A 21,539-nucleotide genomic window follows, 5' to 3' on the forward strand; every position below is an offset into this window, starting at 1 on the left:
CCAGAGAAAATATAAGAAAATGGCTGTGGCATTTGCTTCTGCTCATGACAGGGAAAACCTACAACTGTGAGTAAGTGATAAGCTAACGTTAGGTTATAAACGACCAATACAATACCTAATGTCACCACTATAACAAGACTATAAAGCTGTGTTTAGCAGCATGATGACGTTCTGTATTCTCATTTAGCCACTTGTTAGCAACTGCCTTTTTAAGACACTTAGAAGCTTCAAAGTTCTCAAGTGAGATATTTACTGTCACAGAACAAAATGTAAAAGTGTCTTAAACTTGTGTTAACCCCATCATCTAACCAAAAACTCATTTAAAAGGCACATTGACTTTGAGACAAGGGAACCATGAGTGGTAAAATGCTAACTCATTCCTGGGGCACTCTGTATGTGTAAGGTTTACAAGTTAAGTTAATTCATGTGTTTAAGTAATTGTCTAAAATACATTTACAGTGTTTGTGCAGTTAATTATTAACACATTTGTGTTCCCAATTCTTATTTACATATCTACATGTTAAAATATTCACCGCAGCAGTGTTTAAAATGGTTCAATAATTTGCTGGATCTCACACACATTTACCTCAGTCTAAACCCTTCTAGCATCTCATTGGTTAATTAAGTGACATGTGACCCCTAACAATGAAGTGTGACCAGGAAGTGTGAGGCTGCTGAAGTGTGGAGAATAATAAAGTGCTGCTTAAGAGAATATCTGTCTCCATCCTGCTGTGTACTCTCAATAAGGGCGACCTAACCACCACACATTGAACGCTCAAGTTACATATGTTTGTATTTCTGTAAATGAATTTGTGTACAATACAAAAAGTGAAAAAAAAGTTTTTCCAACAGGAAACAATATGGTGGCCGGCTGGTAAAATAAAACAATCTTGTGTCACAGTTGATGGTAAGCTGATTTTCTGTAAACATTTTAGGAGAACAGTCAATGCAATAATAGTCTTGCTTTATATTAGATCAGCGCTGCTTACTTTTACCATTTCATCAGTTTTTTCAGCCTCCGTTTTTTACACTACAGGAAACAGTATGGCGCCTGCCTCTTATTCACTAATTCTCGTAATACAGCCTGAATAAAATATCTCTCTGAGTACTAGAAAATTCAATGTAGAAACAGAGGCTTTGTTTATATTCGATCAGCACTGCCTAGTTTTGGGGTTCACGGGGGTGGCATGGTGATGCATTGATCAGCATTGTCACCTCACAGCAAAAGGGCTCCTGATTTGAACCCAGGGTGAGGGAGCCCCTCACCCTGGACCCAGGTTCTCCGGCTTCCTCCCACAGTCCAAAGACATGCAGGTTAATTGGTGACTCTAAATTGTCCGTAGGTGTGAATGTGAGTGTGAATTGTCTGTCTCTATGTGTCAGCCCTGTGATAGTCTGGTGACCTGTCCAGGGTGTACCCTGCCTCTCATCTGGTGGCAGCTGACATAGACTCCAGCGACCCCCAACAGGATAAGCCATTATGGAAAATTAATGAACTGCCTAGTTTTACCCTTTGATCAGAGTTTGAGCTGCATGTGAGAGAAAGAAAAGATGGGCTCTCTCTCTCGATTCACTTCTAAATCTTATATCCCTTTTGTGTCAGTGGTGGCGGACATCTCATCTGCTGGATCCAGGAGATCTGAGCTGAGAGATGAGCAGGGAGATCTGGGGCGCTGGTAAAATGGAGGGAAGTTAACCAAAGTTAATGTAGCCTACATACACTACCCATATAGTTATAATACAAACCTGGTAAAAACCAGCAAAACATCCCTTTAACCTCCCTGAGCTTGTCTTGACCTTTGGTTGTCTACACAGAAATGCATTTCACCCAGGGGTGGCAGATAGCTGTAAAACACACGTAATGCAGTTGCTTCATCTTCATCGGGATGACCTCATCCTTTAAATGTTTCTCTCCAAGGCCCCTGTGTTGGATTTAATGTGCAAAACCTCAACTTTTTCCAGTAAAAAGACATCATATATTGAAACAGAGGGACTTGCTTCACTTCTCACTTTCTTTTCTTAGCACAATTGTTCAGTCACTGGGATCCTGAGCATGACACACATTCAACAATCGCTAAGCCCCAGCCCCCAGCCGCCCAAATAGGAGCGCCTAAAAATAAGGAGCATGCCGTAACTGCCTGGGGTCTGACCAATCACTGTCCCAAGCTCCCCGTAAACCGACCCCGACTCCCGTTATCCTTATGGATTAGCAAATAGACTATGATCACAGAGGCTGAGTGACGTGGCCCTGGCTCCTTTATATACCAAAGTCTGTCCTCTTGTCCCAACAGTCAAGTTAACCAGAGTCAACTCTAACAGTGCTGCTCCAGCTCAGCTCAGCTCACCTGCCACCACCATTTCTCCAAAAGCGACATCCTTCACACAGAGAGAGGAACGACTTGTCAAGAGGGTGCCAATTAAAAAAAGCGGACGACCAGCTGCCTTTGCACGTTGTAAACCGGATCATTTAATCCATCACTGCCCTGACACAAGTGGTTTCTTCGCAAGTGCATCCGAAAAATCTCCAGGCTGCTTTTTAAACTCCCCCAGGTTTGAACTTTCCTCCGCGAGAGCGCGCGTTGCCACCGAGCCGCTAAAGTTTTCTGCGCTGCCGAGCGCACAATTCAACACCCAAGTGTCACCAAGGTATAAAAGTGGACACGGAAAAAGTTACCATGATGAGCAATAACTACGGTGAAGACCAGCTGCCTCCGCAGTACTACCAGGCCACCGACTTTGGGGAAGAGGAGGACGACGAGATGCCAGCCACGGAGAAGGACCTGGCCGAGGACGCGCCATGGAAGAAGATCCAGCAGAACACCTTCACCAGGTGGTGCAACGAGCACCTCAAGTGCGTCAACAAGACCATCACCGACCTGCAGAGGGATTTTACTGACGGGCTCAAGCTCATTTCGCTCCTGGAGGTTTTGAGCCAGAAGAAAATGTACAGAAAGCACCACACCAGACCCAACTTCCGTCAGATGAAACTGGAGAATGTGTCTGTGGCACTGGAGTTCCTGGACAGAGAGCACATCAAACTGGTCTCCATAGGTGAGTTAGACTGTAATGGCTGCTTGGATGCAAACATAAAAAGTTACCAAGCTATTTTTAAGCAGGAACAAGTTATAAAAAGGGTGACTTGTGTGATAGGTGACAGTGACACCCCGATTTTAATAAGATGCAGTGCTTTGATATGTAAATCTGAACCATGACAACATTTCGCCTTTGATATTTTTAAATCTGTCATACCTTCACAGACACACACACACACACACACACACACACATACATATTCTGTAGCTGCTCTCTTGGTACGTTATCAGCCCAGGTGTCAGCAGCGAGACGTGGGTTTCACAGGCCTCTGGAAAGCCACATTGAGCAGGGGGTCAACAGCTTATTGGAAAGTTACTGCAGAGGTGCCACTGAGGTCATTCACTTGTATCAGGGCCAAGGACTGGTGGCTCCATACTATGCTTTAGCTTATTCCCCACTGCAGCAATGTGGTGAACTACAGGGCTGGAAATTCACTACAGCTGTGCTAATGAGAATGACACGATTTATACATGTGGACAGCAGTCACACACACACACACACACACACACTCATCTGTACACAAACAGGTACACACACACTCTCATCTCTGTCAGGTCAGGGGTCAGAACGACTCACTGGGGCTCTGCGCTGACAGCCAATTGCTGCGCGGAGCCATCAGCAACTCCTATGATGTGAGGATTAAGTCCAGAGGGATTTAGGGATCAGACTGTGGTACAGATAGCTGAAGTAACAATAAATTGTTGTCACCAGAAGCGGACTTCAGACCACCAGAGAGTGCCAGCTCTTAGAAATATTGAAAAACTGGGGAGAAACTAGTCGCCTGTATGCTGGGGTGTAGTCTCATTTCAACATTTGGGGTTTGGGGGTCGTCCACAAGACAATTTGGAGCATGAAACACTAATTTAAACGCAACAATTTGTGCCTTTTTGGCAGTTATATATGGCATAAATGTCTTAAACTTAATCAAAATCAAAGTCCTCTGCTACTGTCATGGTTTAATTGGGGTGCGGGGCAACAAATGCACCGTCTAAATATTGAGCGTGACATGTCCCCCCCTGAAATCTACAGCTATGCCAATATGAAAAGAACAGATACTGTAAGATGAGGAGTTATGGCTTAATTATACACCCATAGACAACCCTACAATTCATATAGAAGAAAAGTTATTAAAAGTTTGACAGAGTATTTTTTCTGCTTTGGTGACTAATGATGCTGCCACACACTTGAGTGAAATTCCCGGCATGGCTGAGGCTTTGGCCGGCCGGCTGTGAAGGCCACAACGTGTCCACCTGGATACACACTGAATGTTTCGGTTTGAGCGTGTGCCTCAGGGTCAAGCTCAAATCTCAGGGCTCCTGGTGATTACAGGAGGCCAAAGGTCACCACCACAGATATCACCTTTAAAGTTTTTGCCGGGGAAAAATGTGTCTCGGACTTAATATGCGAGTGTGTGTCTGGCATCGTTGTCCCAGCTGTGCAGACACACAGCAGGTCAGACTATTTTGACAGAAACAGGGCGTGATAATAGAAGCCCTGGCATTTTGTTTCCTAGCACCCTCTCCCCACATTCGGCTCTAGTGGGTCAATGCAGCCCTCTTAAGATAATGTCTCAGCCTCATTACAGTGACCCAGAGACACTAAAAAAATCCCCACAGGCTTAGTCACACATGTGTCACAGTGTGTAACTAGATACCGTTTGATGGATGTCTCTTTGAGCACACAGTTGCCCTTAAATCCGGACACGGCAGGATCAAAAACACACTGTGCCACAGCGTGCCACCTGCCTGTGCCAGTCAAACGGTGTCGCATCAAACATTACCCTCTGATAGGAGGCACTCATCTGTGAAAAGATAAATAGTCTCAGTAAAAGAGTCTCGTGATAAACAACTGGCATCAAAGTCCCTGCGTTATTAAAGCCTTACTGAATTAAGCTGAGTGTATCGCACAAGATTAGTCGATGAAACATTAAAGTGAAGCGCTCCTCTGAGGTTTTTTGGCTTAAATGGCTGAATTTCTAAATTAAGGTGGATTTGAAATGGCTTATTTGACAAACTTTTCCTCAGAGGACTTGCGGAAATGAGCTGCGTGCTCGCTGTCAATGAAATCTAATCTCCACCTATGTGATTTATCACACTCTGGCGCTACAAGTTTTGGACGTAATTGAAATCCAAGTGGTGTTTATGCAGAGAGGGATCCACTTCCACATATCCTCAGCTGTCACTGTCTTCAGAGTGCCATTGTGACTGGATGACAGATTGTCAGGGGTCCTCAGCCAGACAGCTGTCTGAGAGAAAGGGGCTCGGGGGGGAAAGCAGCGAGGAGCATTAGATTCTTGTCTCCTCAGCAGTCAATCATCATTGTTTATATTTCTGGTCAACTCTGCACAACACTGCAGAAATACTGTTCTGATATGGTGCACTTATGTATAGATCTTAATTTCTCATGGTTCAGCTTTGGGGTGCTTTAATCAGTGATAACAATATACACTATGTAAACCAATTTACTACTAGATTGCACAAATCTCCCCAGAAGGGCCCATAAACACTTAGCAATGAAAATAGAGCTGGAGGATGCAGTTAACTAGTAAACCACCAAATACTGTCAGACATCGTGCATTTGTAAACTTTCTGCAAGTTATAAATCCTCATGAAAACTTTTGTCTCTGCCGTCCAACTGCAGATAGCAAAGCCATTGTTGATGGGAATCTAAAGCTGATCCTGGGTCTTATCTGGACTCTCATCCTGCACTACTCTATCTCCATGCCCATGTGGGATGACGAGGATGACGAGGAGACAAAGAAGCTGACCCCCAAACAGCGGCTGTTGGGCTGGATTCAGAACAAGGTGCCCCAGCTGCCCATCAACAACTTCAACCGTGACTGGCGAGATGGCAAAGCGCTGGGAGCTCTGGTTGACAACTGTGCCCCTGGTAAGAAGTGTGTAGCAGCAGCAGACGAGCCTGCAGGCAGGGTGGAGTAAGTGCTGAGTCAGATTACGTGCTGCGCCTGTTAAAAGGCTTCTTGTATATCACGGTTTTCCTCGGTTGCTATGGAGGTTCGGGTCAGGCATGTGTCAGTCAGTGTGTCTGAAACAGTATCACCTTCTCAAGAGATTTTGTCTCCTTTGCTCCTCATCTAGAAATGACGGCTGTATATCTGTCACACATTTCTGCAGCACACACACACACACGCACATACGCACACACACACACACACACACACATCAAGATTCAGATGTCAACCAGTGTAATCTGTCTCTGGGGGGCAGGTAGTGTCAGGGGGTTGAAGAGGGGCTGCTGATGGCCGGGGGACGTCCCTGCCAGCTGTCCCACAATGACTGAAGCTTTCACTCTCACTGTTTCAGGCCCTGAGGCCCAGGCCTGGCTTAGCGTTTATAGCCCCACTGCTACACAACACCCCCAAATTTGGGCACCATTCCTCCTCTTCTGTCAAGGGGGATGCTTGGCTCCGCATCAAAATGCAGAGTTATCTGTCACAGGGAGGTGCCTGAGCCACAGATCCAGGGACCACAAGGCCACAGTTTGAGTCACTGCCAGTTCAGGCTTTCACTTCCAACACTGAACATTAGAGAGTCCTCTTCTAACTGTGTTTCACAGAGCGAAAGGTGGAGGAGTAGCAAGAGGAGTGTAGAGCGCCATGTTTACACGAGCCATTGATCTGCGGAGACACATCTTTCAAACACTGTGCTGCAGCGCTGACCATACAAGGTTCTGTTGTTTCATCAGCTAATACCAAACAGCAGGGTAACTGACGAAACTCACTCTGTTTTGAAACACAGAAGCTCTGCTTTTAATTCACAGACGAATCTGCAAAACAAGTTAATTGGCCAGAACAGGAACAAACCAGTGTTAATCTCTATCTGACAGCCAGTTAGCTGCAATCTCTGTTTGTATATCCAGTATTTTCTTATAAAACTAAAGCATACATCTGCCTCTGTTGGTGTTACACTGATGTTGCATTATAAACTACATGTCTGTGGTTTTACTCCAGAGCTGACATTGCTTTGAAGAGCTCTGATTTCCCATAGTAACATGGTGGAAGTCCCACCCTGACGCCTCCCCACTGACAGCTTGACTAAGTTTTTTTTTTCTGTGCTGTCAAAGCACTCTCCTCCCTGATGCAGATGCATTTAAACTCAACCCCGTTAATACTGTGAGCTATATTAATTGGATAATAGTATTCTATGGTGTGCCTGTATGGGCCTTTTGTTAGCGTCCACTCCATCACCAACACTAATCCAATTTAGGCATTAGCAGCACCGAGGACGCTTTAGCTTTAGCCACATGAAAAGTGCCAGAGCGTCTGGAGCGTTTGAACATTCAAAAGAGACCTAATTGTCACACACAGTGGACCCACAGGAGCAGAACAGGGGTAAGGTCATGCGATGTTGTAGTTGGAGGTGTTAGACAGATAGTACTGACAGCCCAAGAGGCTTTGTTATTGCAACAGCAGCGTGACACTGACTGCATTCGTCTGTGCAGACGTGCCTAATCGTCCTGTTTACATTCTGCTAGGTTTGTGTCCTGACTGGGCAGAGTGGGACCCAAACCAGCCCGTGCAGAATGCCAAAGAAGCCATGCAACAGGCTGACGACTGGCTGGGTGTGCCTCAGGTAAGATGCATGACAGAAGTCAGTCACAAAGTGTTTTTTGTTTGCTTTGGCTCTGCTCAGGTGGGAAGGGTTGATCTCACAGGGCAGTAGAACAGGATAAGAATATGGTTGGCGAAATACTTTATACTCAGTGGATAGACCAGCACCAATCTTCTCCAAGCTGTGCTCAAAACAAGCACCGACACACATTTGCAAATGAAAAACATACCTCACCACATGCACACACACTTGTGAGGCAACACAACTGAAAGTAAAAGCAGTACTGCATGTGATTCGGAGCCCAGTGTTTTTTTTTCCAGGGAGATCATGCTGGAGGCTGTCATGAAATATTTATTACCCATCTCACTTCTAATATTTCCATTTTCTTTGTTGTAGCTCTCAGTTAGTGAGTTTGTAGGAGTTTTATTTAGTAGATTCGTGAATTTGCAGAGGTGTGAGATTTCTGAACACCTTCCGAGCCGGCCCCTGAAACAGAGGTGTAAATATGCCTGCGCTCATCAGAATAACAATGTGAACGGAGCCAGAGTGCAATGTTTCCAGTCCCCGTTTGTGAGACCCTGAGTCTTCGTATTGTAATGTGCTCTATGCAGGTTGTTTGCTTGTTTGTAGAAAGGCACGGGGTTAGCTGTTCTCCATGAGGCTTAGCATTGGTGAGATAGCCGGGGGGTGTATGTCATGGCTCTGCAGGCCTGGGGGGCTGCAGTTCAGTGTGGTGGCGTTAAGGAGATGTGAGAAAGGTCTGGCTCAGGATAAATCCCCCCGGCTGGCTTATTGAGGGCAACAATCCTTAACCCTGTCCTGGGGTTAAATATAACCAGCATGGAGCATGGCTTTGTGCCACGGCGTGATAGACAGGCAAACAAGTGCTGGAGGGGAGAGAGGAGTCAAGGAGGAGGGAATAAATAAGTTTAATCCTTGTTAAATCCCATTGCACTATTCTTAATAAGGGAAAGTTGTAAAATAGAGTCAACCATACCCGTCTTACAAATGATGACACTGCCAGTTTAAACACAAATTAGGATATCGTATATTTTTATGGTCGTGGTTGTTGCAGGATGTTGCATAAAAACTCTTGGTTGTCTGTCCGTGCTGTAGGTGATCGCTCCTGAGGAGATCGTGGACCCAGATGTGGATGAGCATTCAGTGATGACCTACCTGTCCCAATTCCCCAAAGCAAAGCTGAAGCCCGGAGCTCCTCTCAGGCCCAAACAGCTTTTCCCAAACAAGGCCAAAGCCTACGGACCTGGTGGGTAGCCCAGCAGTCGCCACGAGCACCTGCACAGTTCACCACAGTTCATATGTGCAGTATGAATGTATAATGGATTTAGTGAGCCTCCTCAGTCCTGCATAACAAAGCGGTGATGTTAGACAGCAGAACCACACAGATACCTCAGGAACAGAACAAACATCCTAGTCTGAGGAAACTTTTTTTTTTTAGTTTGACATTTTTTTCCTTTATTTGGTATCACTTACCAGCAGCGGTGCACACACTCATCTCCCCACAGAGTTATCCATCTTCTCAGCTTTTTACAATGCAATCATAGCACACAAAAATAGATCATCGGGTGTTTTCCATTTTAGATAAAAAATAATGAGAACATTAATGAAAATTGAATAAACAAATTTAAGCCAAAGAAGGGCATTTGGGGGAAATATAGCTCCCCTTTTCCTCCAAATTTCCTCAAATTTAGTATTCTGAAGCCTTATGGAGAAGGTAATTCTTTCAATTAAAACCATTTCATAAATGATATACCAATTAGACTGGGAGTCTGGTTTAAGCCATTTCTTTGTAATTGCTTTTCTAGCAGCAGCACTCAGGATTCTAAGTAAATATTAGGTTTTACTCTCAGGAAACTTTTTAATACTTTGTTGTTGGTGTTTAGCTGCGTGGCAAAATACATCACCACACCCTGTGTCTCTGTACATTACAGGCATCGAGCCTCATGGCAACAAGGTTCTGCACCCTGCTGTGTTCACTGTGGAAACCCTGGAAGCCGGCAGCGGTGAGGTCCTGGTCTATGTGGAGGATCCTGAGGGACACAAGGAGGAGGTGAGTGATATGCAGATCTTAGCATGCAGCCTGCTTGCCAACTCAGATAATCCTACTAAGTTATGATAAGTGCAGCTGATCTTTGATCTGACCCTCTCTGTCTTTGTTGTCTTATTTCTCCAGGCTAAGGTTAAACCCAACAAGGACAAGAACAGAACCTACACTGTCACCTATATTCCTAAAGTTGAGGGTGTTCACAAGGTAAGGCCAAGCTACATTTTGTCCCATGTACATGTGGTCCATTTTAGGGGTGGAAATCTTCAGGCACGTCACGATTTGATTATGATTCAAAGGGCTATGATGTGATCAGAAAATGATTATTGAGAACACAACATATTTGTAATGATCCACAATTAAAATAAACAGTTGAATTCACTTCCATTGTCTTTTATAAGCACCATAGTAGTAACAAAAGGAGATGTGTCAACTAGAGGGTCACATTTTACAACATGACACAGTGGCGCATGTTTTATTCACATTATAGCTTCTTAAGTCGGGTTCACTCTGTGCTCAAATGGCAGCTGAGCGAGCTTGGTATCTGTCAGAACCTCGGTTAACCTTCCCCTTTCCTATACTTAGATATGCTATGTGGCATTATAAATTACATGGCTCGCCTGTGTAGTGACCTGGCAAGCCTTTTCCACATGAGGCCCAATGACATGAGACATGAGGGATGTCAAAGACGCAAATGTCTGGTTCATTCAGCTAGCAAGCTAGCTTAGCGTCACTATTAAACATCACACATACCAGACTTACACCCGAGCACAGCCACAAAGTGCGGCGTGCTGCAATAATCACAGAAATGATTTGTAACGGAGGTCAACATGTCACAGGAATCACAGGACTCTGTTTACTGATTGGCTGTAGGTACTTTCTGGCCGCATTTTACTGCTAAAAGTTAAACTGTTCCCATCTTTTATTTGCACTTCACCACAGAATCAAACGGTATTAGCTTGGAGCGTCCACCACAGCTTTCCACAGACATTGCACAGCAGCTCGCCCTCCACATGCATGATGTGTTCATGTAACTACTAGGAAGCTTCATTGCTCTGTCAAAACACTGTTTGTTGTCAAAGCGACAAAGAGGGTTAGAAACTCTAATACATACCTGGCTAAACCGAACTGGCCACGCTAGGTTTCTTTTTGTCAAGCTTGTCCGATATAGCAACAGTAACTAAGGGGGGTGGGACTTTGGATTGATCAGCCAAAAGAAATGTTGAGACTTGGGTTTTTAAATTCCAGGTTATTGACTTTTCTGCATAGAGACATAATCTTTTGAGAGACGATTGCAATGCATTCAAGACTCGACTTTTCCCCCACCTCTTCTCCACATATCACACAGCACAGCCACTCTGTTTAAAGTGTCTTAACTTTGTCTTTTTTCTTCTTACTGTAGGTTAAAGTGCTGTTTGCTGGTCTGGACATTGACAAGAGCCCCTACACAGTGAACGTAGCAAAGGACATGGGCGACCCCAGCAAAGTCCACGCCAGGGGACCTGGTCTTGATGCTACTGGCAACATAGCTAACAAACCCACCTACTTTGACATCTACACAGCTGGTTAGTATGAATAATTCAACCACTTTACATACTGACATGTACACATGCAGACAGCTGGAGTGTGATCTGATGAAAGGCTTGCAGTATTTTTAAATGAGACTAAAGCTACAGCGTCTACTATGATCTGTGATAACTGATCATTTTCCTGTCACACTCAGGTGCTGGCAATGGCGACGTCAGTGTGGTAATCGTCGATCCTCAGGGCAAAAAGGACACAGTGGAGCTCATCCTGGAGAATAAGGGCGACAGTGTTTTTCGTTGCACTTATCGTCCCATGCAAGAAGGGCCTCACACCATCCATGTATTGTTCGCAGGCCAGGAGATCCCCAAGAGTCCTTTCACTGTCAACATTGCAGAGGGTGAGCCATCTGTCTGTGTTGTAAATTACTGTCAGACAAATCAGATTTCTTATCATGCTGTTAGTGTCAGGGTGATCTATCCATCACAGTCTATCAGTCATCTTTATTTTCCCTGGGAACAGCCACCCAGTGTAGGCCATAACCCTTCCTATCTGTCATTTCTAGCTCCACCCATTGCTCCTCCCAAGGGGCCTCCACTGCAGATAGTCCCTCAGTCAGTGCGTACCCCTCCTGGAGCGAAGGGGGTACCCCCCATAAAACCTGGCCGCCGAAGTTAGTATGGTTTGCTGGGAGGAGCCTGTGCCCATTGCTCAGCCAAATCCCCCCCCAAACATTTCCCTAAGCCGCGTCTTGCAGATGCTACTCTGTGCTTTCTGAGATTAGGGTGCCACGGATCAGTGCCGTGCTTGGGCGCCCGCTCCGCCTTCTTGCGGCCTGCAGCTTGATGGTTTCGTTATGTTCAAAGAGAGATGAGATGCAATGTTGTGCAAATAGTTTACAGATTGTCCCACTTTGCATTTCTGCCTACTTTGTTCTTCTCTGTTAAATATCTTTGCTTGTGCTGTTGACATGTTTGTTTTTACCACATCTAAATTTGCATCAGCCAGCATTTGGTTTAAGCCTGCAGTCAACATTTCGGAGTCACTGACTGAAATGTTGTCAGATGCTCCCCCGATGCTCTCAAATGTGTCAATATCCCATTCAGCATTCTGCACTTTGTGTTGTATGTGCTGCAAAAAAAAGCATCATTCTCATTTGCAGGTTCTGTCAGTCAAGCTTTAAGGGATCCCACTTGAATCGGATATTTGAATGTCTTTGCTACTAACACTGCTGTCAACTGCTGGCTACTCTTGGTTGCCATTTGCTTTGCTAAATATTTCTCTCTTTTGCTCACACTTGTTGTTATTCCTTTCAGCAATGAACCCAAATGCCTGCAGAGCTACAGGCAGAGGCCTTCAGCCTAAAGGCGTGAGAGTAAAGGAGGTTGCAGACTTCAAAGTTTTCACCAAGGGAGCTGGCAGTGGATCGCTGAGCGTCTCAGTCAAAGGACCAAGTGAGTCAGACAGCTCTCTCTTCTCTGCATCACTCCTCACTCCTCCTACATTTTTAGCATTATTCACTTTGTTTGGGTTTGAGTCTGAAGGGTAGCATTCACACAGGCATATGATAAACAAAATGCATAAAAATGTCTCCTCGTTTCCATATTGAAGAATCCTTATTGACTGTGGTTTTCATCCTCAGCTGGTGCAGAGGAGAAAGTGAAAGTACGAGATGCAGGAGACGGTGTGTATGAATGTGAATATTACCCCCTTAAGCCCGGCAAATACACAGTCAGCATCACCTGGGGAGGCCAGCCCATCCCACGCAGGTAGGGTCCTATTGCTGCCTGTGGCTATTCATCAAGAATGCACATTCACATTTACACTTGGTAATATTGTGTTATTCTGTGTGCTGCAGCCCTTTCGAAGTGGAGGTGGGTGCAGAGGCAGGTTTTCAGAAGGTGAGGGCCTGGGGTCCTGGACTGAAGACTGGCATGGTGGGAAAATCTGCTGACTTTGTTGTAGAGGCCATCGGCACTGAAGTTGGAACTCTAGGTGGGTCAGGTGCAACTTTTATGAGCTCTCACACAAGAAAAGTGGATTTCTAAAAACTGTACAGTAAATAGGGCATGCTGATAGAGAGATTGCTGCATTCACAAAAGATTTTGATAAATAATCATCGGTAATGAGGATATAATGACTATAGGCAAATAATAGAACAGCAAGAACGGTTTGGTAAGGTCGGAAAATTACACTTTACTGTAATTCAGCCTTTAAAACAAGGAATAGAAAACACTTACAGTTAGGCATGTCAGCTGTTAACCATTAACTGGTTAACCACTGAGAATTTACTGTAGAGTTTACTGCACTGCCTGCCACCCGGGTTTGGCGGGAGCCAGCTAGCAGCGCTGTTCATTCGGCGATTACCGCTAGTAATGTTGTTCTAACCTGACACTGTTGCTGTGGAAACATCGGGCCCACCCTCCAGTCTCCCCCTAAGGTCACCCCAATGGGTAATCAGCTCAATTTTGAGGTGCAACCCCCCCCCCCCCTTTAGCTGTTAGCTTTGTTAGCAACATTAGCAGTGTCAGCATGGCTAGTGGTGCTAGTATAGTTAACAGTGCTAAAGGGGTTTTGCGGCTCAAAATGAAGCTGCTCATTCTACGGGGCTACCTGGGGGGTTCCTTGAGAGGCACCGCTAGCTAGCTCCCACCCGGCTTGGTTGGTGCACAGGACAGAGCAGCTCAGGCTAACGTTAACTAACGAGTGGAGACTGGAGGGTGGGCAGTAGCTATTATGCATGTTAACGGGGAAAGTAAAATAAGACATCACAGAAACAATAAAATTTTCCCACCTCTAAATGGTTACTGCTCACTGCGTCAATGGAGCGCCAGACTAAAAGGAAATGTTTTATGTTTTTTCCTTAAAAATTAATAGTTACTGGTTAATGAACCGAACTGACACCCCTATAACGATGTCCAAAATCTAAGATGATATCTAGTCTCATATTACGATATCAGTTTTATATTGACACATTGCCCAGACCTAATTCTGAATGTGAAATCTGAATGTTTTAATTTTTGGATGTTCAGGCTTCTCCATCGAAGGCCCATCACAGGCTAAAATTGAGTGTGATGATAAGGGTGATGGCTCCTGTGATGTGCGCTATTGGCCCACTGAGCCCGGTGACTATGCTGTCCATGTCATTTGTGATGACGAGGACATCAAGGACAGTCCCTTCATGGCCCACATCCTTCCTGCAGTCAATGACTGCTTCCCTGAGAAGGTAATTTCCACTCAGTGAATCATGTAGCGAATGTATAAGTATAAAGTAGGTTGCTGTGGTGACGTGATCATATTCTAAACAAGATATAAATGTTGCAGGTGAAAGCATACGGTCCAGGCCTGCAGCCAACTGGCGTCATTGTGAACAAGCCAACTGAATTTACCATCGATGCCCGCATGGCCGGGAAGGGTCACCTCAAGATTTACGCACAGGTACAGAAAGCACCAGCTCCTGAAACCTTTATTGTTTATTCATAGGAACACATCATCTATATTGGATGTGGCTGTACAGACCAGAGCTGACATGCTTTTGTATTCACTCAGGATGCTGAAGGCTGCACCATCAACATCAAGATCACTGACAAGGGAGATGGCACATTTCTGTGTGTGTACACCCCTGTCAAGCCCATTAAACACACCATCATTATCTCCTGGGGGGATGTCAACGTGCCCAACAGCCCCTTCAGGGTAAGACACATGATGATGTCCACACACACACACACACACACACACACACATAACTACGCTGCACTTTAAATTCAGTTAATTTAATATAATGATACTCCACCAAAGTAAGAGGAGTGCAGAAGTTGTACTTGAAGCAACTGATTTTGCCTCAAGTACACTGTGAATTCATTAGGTGCTGGTTGGAGAGGGATGTCATCCAGACAAAGTCAAGGTCTATGGGCCTGGAGTGGAGAAGACGGGGCTTAAGGCTAACGAGCCAACATACTTCACAGTGGACTGCAGCGAGGCCGGTCAAGGTGAGCATGTACGAGGAGATGGCGTGGGTGGTTACAAAAACACAACTGAGTTTGGCTGACTCTTAATGAAATTAGTGCCACGTTATGTGGATGTTGAAAAATGTAAAGAACAGAGTATCTGTGCAGTTTAGCTGACAAAGTTGAGGAAAGTTATTTGAGATGTACTTAAAATGAAGCTCAAGGCAGTGGAGCGCCTGCCTCTATTTATTCACATCATCTGCTTTTGAATGACCCCCTTGAACCGTGCTCATTGCTATGCACCATTAGGGGACATCAGCATTGGAATCAAGTGTGCCCCGGGGGTGGTTGGCCCTGCCGAGGCAGACATCGACTTTGACATCATCAAGAATGACAATGACACCTTCACTGTCAAGTACACTCCCCCCGCTGCAGGCCGATACACCATCATGGTGCTGTTTGCTGACCAGGTGAGAATACAGTTTCCAGTGCACAATGGACTTGTGTAGAATCTTTTTTTTTTAATTTTATTCAATCTGGAGTAATTTCTTATGATTATTTTATGATTGCCATTGTCAGGAAATTCCCATCAGTCCATTTAAAGTCAAGGTGGATCCTTCCCATGATGCTGGTAAGGTGAGAGCAGAGGGCCCCGGACTCAACAAAACAGGTGAGAACTAGAAATACCAAGCACGACACTACAAGACTTAAATGTCATAGAAATGATTTGATTTGATCAGGATTGGTATCACTGACAAAGCACGTGTGTGTTTCAGGAGTGGAGGTGGGCACTCCAACCCACTTCACCATCTACACAAAGGGAGCCGGCAAGGCCAAGCCTGAGGTACATTTCGCAGCGTCAGGCCCAGGAGAGGCGGTTCGTGACTTTGAGATCATCGATAACCACGATTACTCCTACACTGTCAAGTACACAGCTCTTCAACAGGTACAGTAACTCTCTGTTTGAACAGGTTGCACAGACTATACACAATAATAACTCAAATCAATCAATATTCATTGCTCCTCTTGTGCTTTTTTTAGGGTAACATGGCAATTTCAGTCACGCACGGAGGAGATCCCATTCCCAAGAGCCCCTTCCACATCACAGTGGCGCCCCCTCTGGATATTGGGAAGGTGAAAGTGGAGGGATTAGACACCAGTAAGTTACAAACACTAAATACTGTACTCTTGCATTCAGTTTGTAAAAGTAGTTAGTTGCAACAGTTTAAGTGTTTGGTGTTGTTTCTTGCAGAAGTGGAGGTTGGAAAGGATCAGGAGTTCACAGTCAACACAAAGGGCGCTGGTGGGCAAGGCAACGTGGGTGTTAAGATGACCTCCCCCTCTGGCCGGCCAATCCCATGCAAGCTGGAATCAGACAAAGCCAAAGGCACTCACGGTGTGAAGTATATTCCCCCAGAGGAGGGGCAGTACAAGGTTGATGTCAGCTATGATGGCAACCCGGTGATGGGAAGCCCCTTTGGGGTTGAAGCAGTGATGCCTGCTGATCCTTCAAAGGTAAAAGTTCATTAAAGCTGCATGTGGCTCTGCACTTTGTTCAAACTTGAAGCTCGTGAAACATAACATACAAATATTTGATGTGTGGTATACCACATCTCAAATACTAACCTGAGTCTTGCATCACAGGTGAGAGCCTATGGCCCAGGCCTGAAGGGAGGCATTGTGGGTAAACCAGCTCCATTCACTATTGACACAAAGGGAGCTGGTGCAGGCGGGCTGGGCCTGACTGTGGAGGGTCCCTGCGAGGCAAAGATCGAGTGCCAGGACAATGGCGATGGCACATGCTCAGTGTTTTACCTGCCCACCGAGGCCGGGGAGTATGCCATCAACATCCTGTTTGCCGAGAAGCATATCCCCGGCTCTCCCTTCAAGGCTGCTGTGCGCCCAGCCCTGGACCCCAGCAAGGTGACGGCTTTCGGGCCGGGCCTGGAGAAGGCCAAGGCGGGTGAACCGGCGACCTTCACTGTGGACTGCACCCGTGCAGGCGACGCTGAGCTCACCATTGAGATTGTGTCAGAGACCGGGGTGAAGGCTGAAGTGCACATCCAGAAAACAGCAGAGGGGACCTTCTCCGTTACTTACATCCCATCCTTCCACGGCTCACACACCATCACGATCAAATATGGCGGCCAGATGATTCCCCAGTTTCCCAAGGTCCTGCAGGTCGAGCCCTCTGTGGACACCAGCGGCGTGCATGTCTATGGACCAGGAGTGGAGCCCAGAGGTAACAAGACCAGGAACATAAACTTAAACAAGTCTATTAATTGAACTCTTAAGTTATTTATCAAGCAAATTGGCCAGCATGTGCAGGTTGTTTATCATTACAGCTCCAGTTTTGCTTTTGGTAATTATAATAGACAGATTCATTAATAATGAAGATATTGCATTTTTAATTGCAGCCTGAGTGTGTATGTTTTAACTAGTTGAGAAACAGTTCATTCATTCATCATAATGATTTATAAGTCTTAAAGTGGCTGAGGCCACCTGGTCTTGGTTTCTTTAACAACAAATCACCGGAAGGGTTTTTCTGTTTCTAGGGGTCCTCAGAGAAGTCACAACCCACTTCATCGTTGATGCTCGCGCCCTCAACAAGGTTGGAGGAAATCATGTGAAGGTTCACATTATCAGCCCCTCCGGCACCAACACAGACTCCTACATCACTGACAAGGGAGACGGCACCTACAGAGTGGAGTACACTGCATTCGAGGATGGTAGGAGCAAAAATATGGCTTCATTCCATTTAACAGTGTTAATTCACATAATTAAAGGATCATAAGGTGGCGAGATCTGTGTCAGATTTTAACATTAGGAAACCTAACCCGCTGCTAAGAGGTAGAGGAGTTTACATCAGGCAGGCTGTCTGAAAGAGAGCATGCAGACAGACAGAGAAGTCACTAACAGGTGCTTGTGCTGGGCGCCATTTGGGAATAAAGTAGGAGAGTGGGAAAAAGAGAACGAGAAAGAGAGGGGTATAAATACAGAATGATGCAGTGGAGCAATGATGTGAGGGGCAAAGAGCAGGGAGAGGCAGACAGGCTCTGTTTTATAAATAGTGTGCTCTGGAACAGAAGCTCTTAACCAGGCAGGTATGTGTGCTGAAGGCTGCCTGCACACAGCTATACAGCAGGGGAATGACAGGAGATATTAATAGAGACCTATAACACAAAGCAAAGAGATCACAGAGCACTTCTCCACCACCAGACGTGCTCTAATATCATAGCAGTGCTGCTGGGAATCTGGCATATAGGCCTACTGAGAGGGCTCTGTCAGAAAAATGTTATAACAGAATAATGAATAGGGAACAGATGTAATGCCTTGTACGTTCAGCAGAGCGTCTGCGTTCTAGATGGTTTCTTTTATAAATAAACAGATGTTTATCTCCCTAAAAAGGAATTTGTCTGGCTCATAATTAAAAGCAAGCAGCAATAACAGAGTATATCGGCACGCTTTGAGAACATTCAGGCAGAGAGGTATGATATGAGACGCTAAACTGATGTATCTGATTGTGCGTAGGAATGCATCTGATTGAGGTGCATTATGACGAGGCGCCTGTTCCCAAGAGTCCTTTCAGAGTGTCTGTGGTGGAGGGGTGCGATCCAACCAGGGTTCGTGCTTACGGACCAGGTCTGGAGGGAGGGATTACCAACAAGCCTAACTGCTTCACTGTGGAGACCAGGTACTGTTGGATCATATTTACAGGAGACATTTGTGTGAACTCAAATATGTACATTTGAATAACAGCGTTTGCTTCTCTCTCAGGGGAGCTGGCACAGGAGGTCTGGGCCTGACCATCGAGGGAGCCTCTGAGGCTAAAATATCCTGCAAGGACAATAAAGATGGCAGCTGCAGTGTGGAGTACATTCCCTACACTCCTGGAGACTATGATGTCAACATTAACTACGGAGGCCACCCGATCCCAGGCAGTCCCTTCCGTGTACCAGTGAAGGACCCTGTGGACCCCAGCAAGGTGAAGTGCTCAGGACCAGGACTGGGCACCGGAGTGAGAGCTCATGTTCCTCAGACCTTCACAGTAGACTGTACCAAGGCTGGACAGGCTCCACTGGACGTCAAACTCTATGGACCAACAGGTGAGGACGAGCTCATGATGAAAACCCATAAACCTTTACTACGCTAAAGCCAGGCTCAGATTACAGAGGCCGATTTATCCCTGATTCACCCCTCTACTCCTGATGATCAGAGGAGGAATCTGTTCCAGGACATTTGTCAGTACTGATGTTCGGCCAGGATTATCTGGTAATGTGAGAGGTTTACTGATCCACTCTTAAACTTCCTGAACTGCTCGCAGACATGTTTGATATTTAGGACTTAAATTCTGGATGATTACAGTTTCGTTTATGAACTATGAAGCAGCTGAGGGTGTTGGCAAGCACCTAAACATTTTAGCCCTTGAGGCTAATGTTAGTTAGCATACTACTGTTGACAGATATTAATACTGACAGTTAAAATCTCACCTCCAGTTCTCGCCAAAGAATAGACAACCTGTGTTGACCATTTTCTCATTCAGACTTGTTTAGCTTTCTGCTTTTGTTTTGTCTCACTGCAAATCATTTTTAACAATACAGCAAGTTGCCGCACCACATCAGATCTGTTTTGTTGACATCTACTTCCCCATGAGATCATGGAGGTGGTGAATTCTTGCTCCCTGTGGCACAATAATCTTAATATTATCCTGTGGTGTGTTCTTGTTTGAGATAGAAGAGAAGAACATCCATGTAATTTCTCCTTATGGTGCAACCTGATTTCAAAATCGGGTAGGATTTTAGAGCTCCTGTAGTCCAAGCTCAGCTCAACCCAGCCAACATTTGTATATGGGGCCAATGTGGGTAGTAAATGGGCTGAAAAATGGGCCCCATATGGAACTGACCATGGGTTCCATAATGGCCCCATGCCGGTTGCCCACATGAGTGGGTTTACCCATGGTGCCCAGATAAGATGCCTATTTTGGGCCCAGGTAGCCCTAGCATAACTTGGGCAAACCCATTCATGTGGTCGATTGGCATAAGGCATGCTGGGAAGTTGACAAATAACAGCAAGTTGGTTGTATATGGTTATTTCCAGGTACTGTGGAGCCAGTTGGTGTGAAGAACAATGGTGATGGCACCCACACAGTTCACTACACCCCAGCCCAGGATGGCCCTTACACTGTTGCTGTCAAATATGCAGATCAGGAAGTCCCACACAGGTACAGTATGAGTTTAAAAAAAAAAAAAACCCACCAAGCCAGGCAGTATGTGCCGATACGTCTTAATTAAAGTTCCGCTCTGTCTGGCGTGCTGGATTTAAAAAAAGAAAAAGTGCAGTTCAGCAAATTTTCTGTTCCCATTTCTTTCTTTTGTAGAACTGGGTTTAGTAATTACACTTGATATTCTCTCCCCTTCTTCCACAGTCCATTCAAGGTAATGTCTCAGCCTGGGCATGACGCCAGCAAGGTACGCGCCAGTGGCCCTGGTCTAGACACAAAAGGTGTGTCTGCGAGCCTGCCAGTTGAGTTCACCATTGATGCTCGTGATGCCGGAGAGGGACTGCTCACTGTGCAGATTCTGGTGGGTTCAGCTCCCTTTCACACAATTCGTTTTTTAACCATAAGCCACCATTTAAAATAACTTAATATTGCCTATTGACAGGACCCAGAGGGCAAGCCAAAGAATGCAACCATCCAGGACAACAGGGACGGCACCTACACTGTCTCCTATGTGCCTGACTCTACAGGCCCCTATACTATCACCATTAAATATGGAGGAGATGAGATCCCTTACTCCCCATACCGCATCCAGTCCCTGCCCACAGGAGATGCCAGCAAATGTCGCCTCACAGGTAAGAAAACCACTGTGAAGCCATTATTCTAATAAATCTGTAGCATTCATACATTTATGCTTAAAATCTGCATTTTTTTTCCTTCCAGTTTCTATTGGAGGACACGGCGTGTGTGAGTAACAGAGGCTTTGTTTTTATGTCTGACACATTGCTAGAAAATCCTCAGATCCATGCATTTATGCAGCACTTCTCACCCTTTATCCTTATCCCCTCTCTCCTTAACAGCAAGCCTTCAGAAGCTGCAGACCTCCGAAGACACGGTCATCACAGTGGATGCAAAGGCGGCAGGGAAAGGCAAGGTGACCTGTAAGGTGCAGACCCCACAAGGGATGGAGCTGGACATGGATGTGGTGGAAAATCGTGATGGGACCTTTGACATTTACTACACAGCCCCTGAGCCTGGGAAATATGTTATCACCATCCGCTTTGGGGGACAGAACATCCCCAAGAGTCCCTTCCATGTGGTGGTGAGTGAGGGAGCATTTT

The 21,539-nt window shown here is 45.6% G+C and overlaps 1 protein-coding gene across 2 annotated transcripts in view; it reads left to right on the forward strand.

Moving 5' to 3' along the window:
• The first annotated feature begins 2,274 nt into the window (after positions 1-2,274).
• LOC117262190 (filamin-C-like) overlaps positions 2,275-21,539 on the forward strand; it is a 29,933-nt gene continuing 10,668 nt past the window's right edge. Inside the window, exons 1-30 of one of the 2 annotated variants that reach the window (XM_033634955.2) lie at positions 2,275-3,051; positions 5,734-5,982; positions 7,588-7,685; positions 8,781-8,931; positions 9,617-9,735; positions 9,859-9,936; positions 11,132-11,294; positions 11,453-11,653; positions 11,819-11,926; positions 12,570-12,707; positions 12,896-13,022; positions 13,112-13,248; positions 14,286-14,479; positions 14,578-14,691; positions 14,803-14,946; positions 15,119-15,242; positions 15,510-15,670; positions 15,780-15,870; positions 15,977-16,146; positions 16,242-16,359; positions 16,453-16,715; positions 16,845-17,442; positions 17,756-17,929; positions 18,732-18,894; positions 18,978-19,306; positions 20,298-20,421; positions 20,626-20,782; positions 20,864-21,053; positions 21,142-21,165; positions 21,279-21,520. In XM_033634955.2, coding sequence (XP_033490846.1) covers positions 2,676-3,051; positions 5,734-5,982; positions 7,588-7,685; positions 8,781-8,931; positions 9,617-9,735; positions 9,859-9,936; positions 11,132-11,294; positions 11,453-11,653; positions 11,819-11,926; positions 12,570-12,707; positions 12,896-13,022; positions 13,112-13,248; positions 14,286-14,479; positions 14,578-14,691; positions 14,803-14,946; positions 15,119-15,242; positions 15,510-15,670; positions 15,780-15,870; positions 15,977-16,146; positions 16,242-16,359; positions 16,453-16,715; positions 16,845-17,442; positions 17,756-17,929; positions 18,732-18,894; positions 18,978-19,306; positions 20,298-20,421; positions 20,626-20,782; positions 20,864-21,053; positions 21,142-21,165; positions 21,279-21,520 — 5,325 coding nt within the window. In that variant the 5' untranslated portion in view covers positions 2,275-2,675. The remainder of the gene's footprint in view (positions 3,052-5,733; positions 5,983-7,587; positions 7,686-8,780; positions 8,932-9,616; positions 9,736-9,858; positions 9,937-11,131; positions 11,295-11,452; positions 11,654-11,818; positions 11,927-12,569; positions 12,708-12,895; positions 13,023-13,111; positions 13,249-14,285; positions 14,480-14,577; positions 14,692-14,802; positions 14,947-15,118; positions 15,243-15,509; positions 15,671-15,779; positions 15,871-15,976; positions 16,147-16,241; positions 16,360-16,452; positions 16,716-16,844; positions 17,443-17,755; positions 17,930-18,731; positions 18,895-18,977; positions 19,307-20,297; positions 20,422-20,625; positions 20,783-20,863; positions 21,054-21,141; positions 21,166-21,278; positions 21,521-21,539) is intronic. The other variant, XM_033634956.2, reaches the window with a different exon arrangement.

This window comes from Epinephelus lanceolatus, chromosome 5, assembly GCF_041903045.1.
Source record: "Epinephelus lanceolatus isolate andai-2023 chromosome 5, ASM4190304v1, whole genome shotgun sequence".
Taxonomy (NCBI): Eukaryota; Metazoa; Chordata; class Actinopteri; order Perciformes; family Serranidae; genus Epinephelus; species Epinephelus lanceolatus.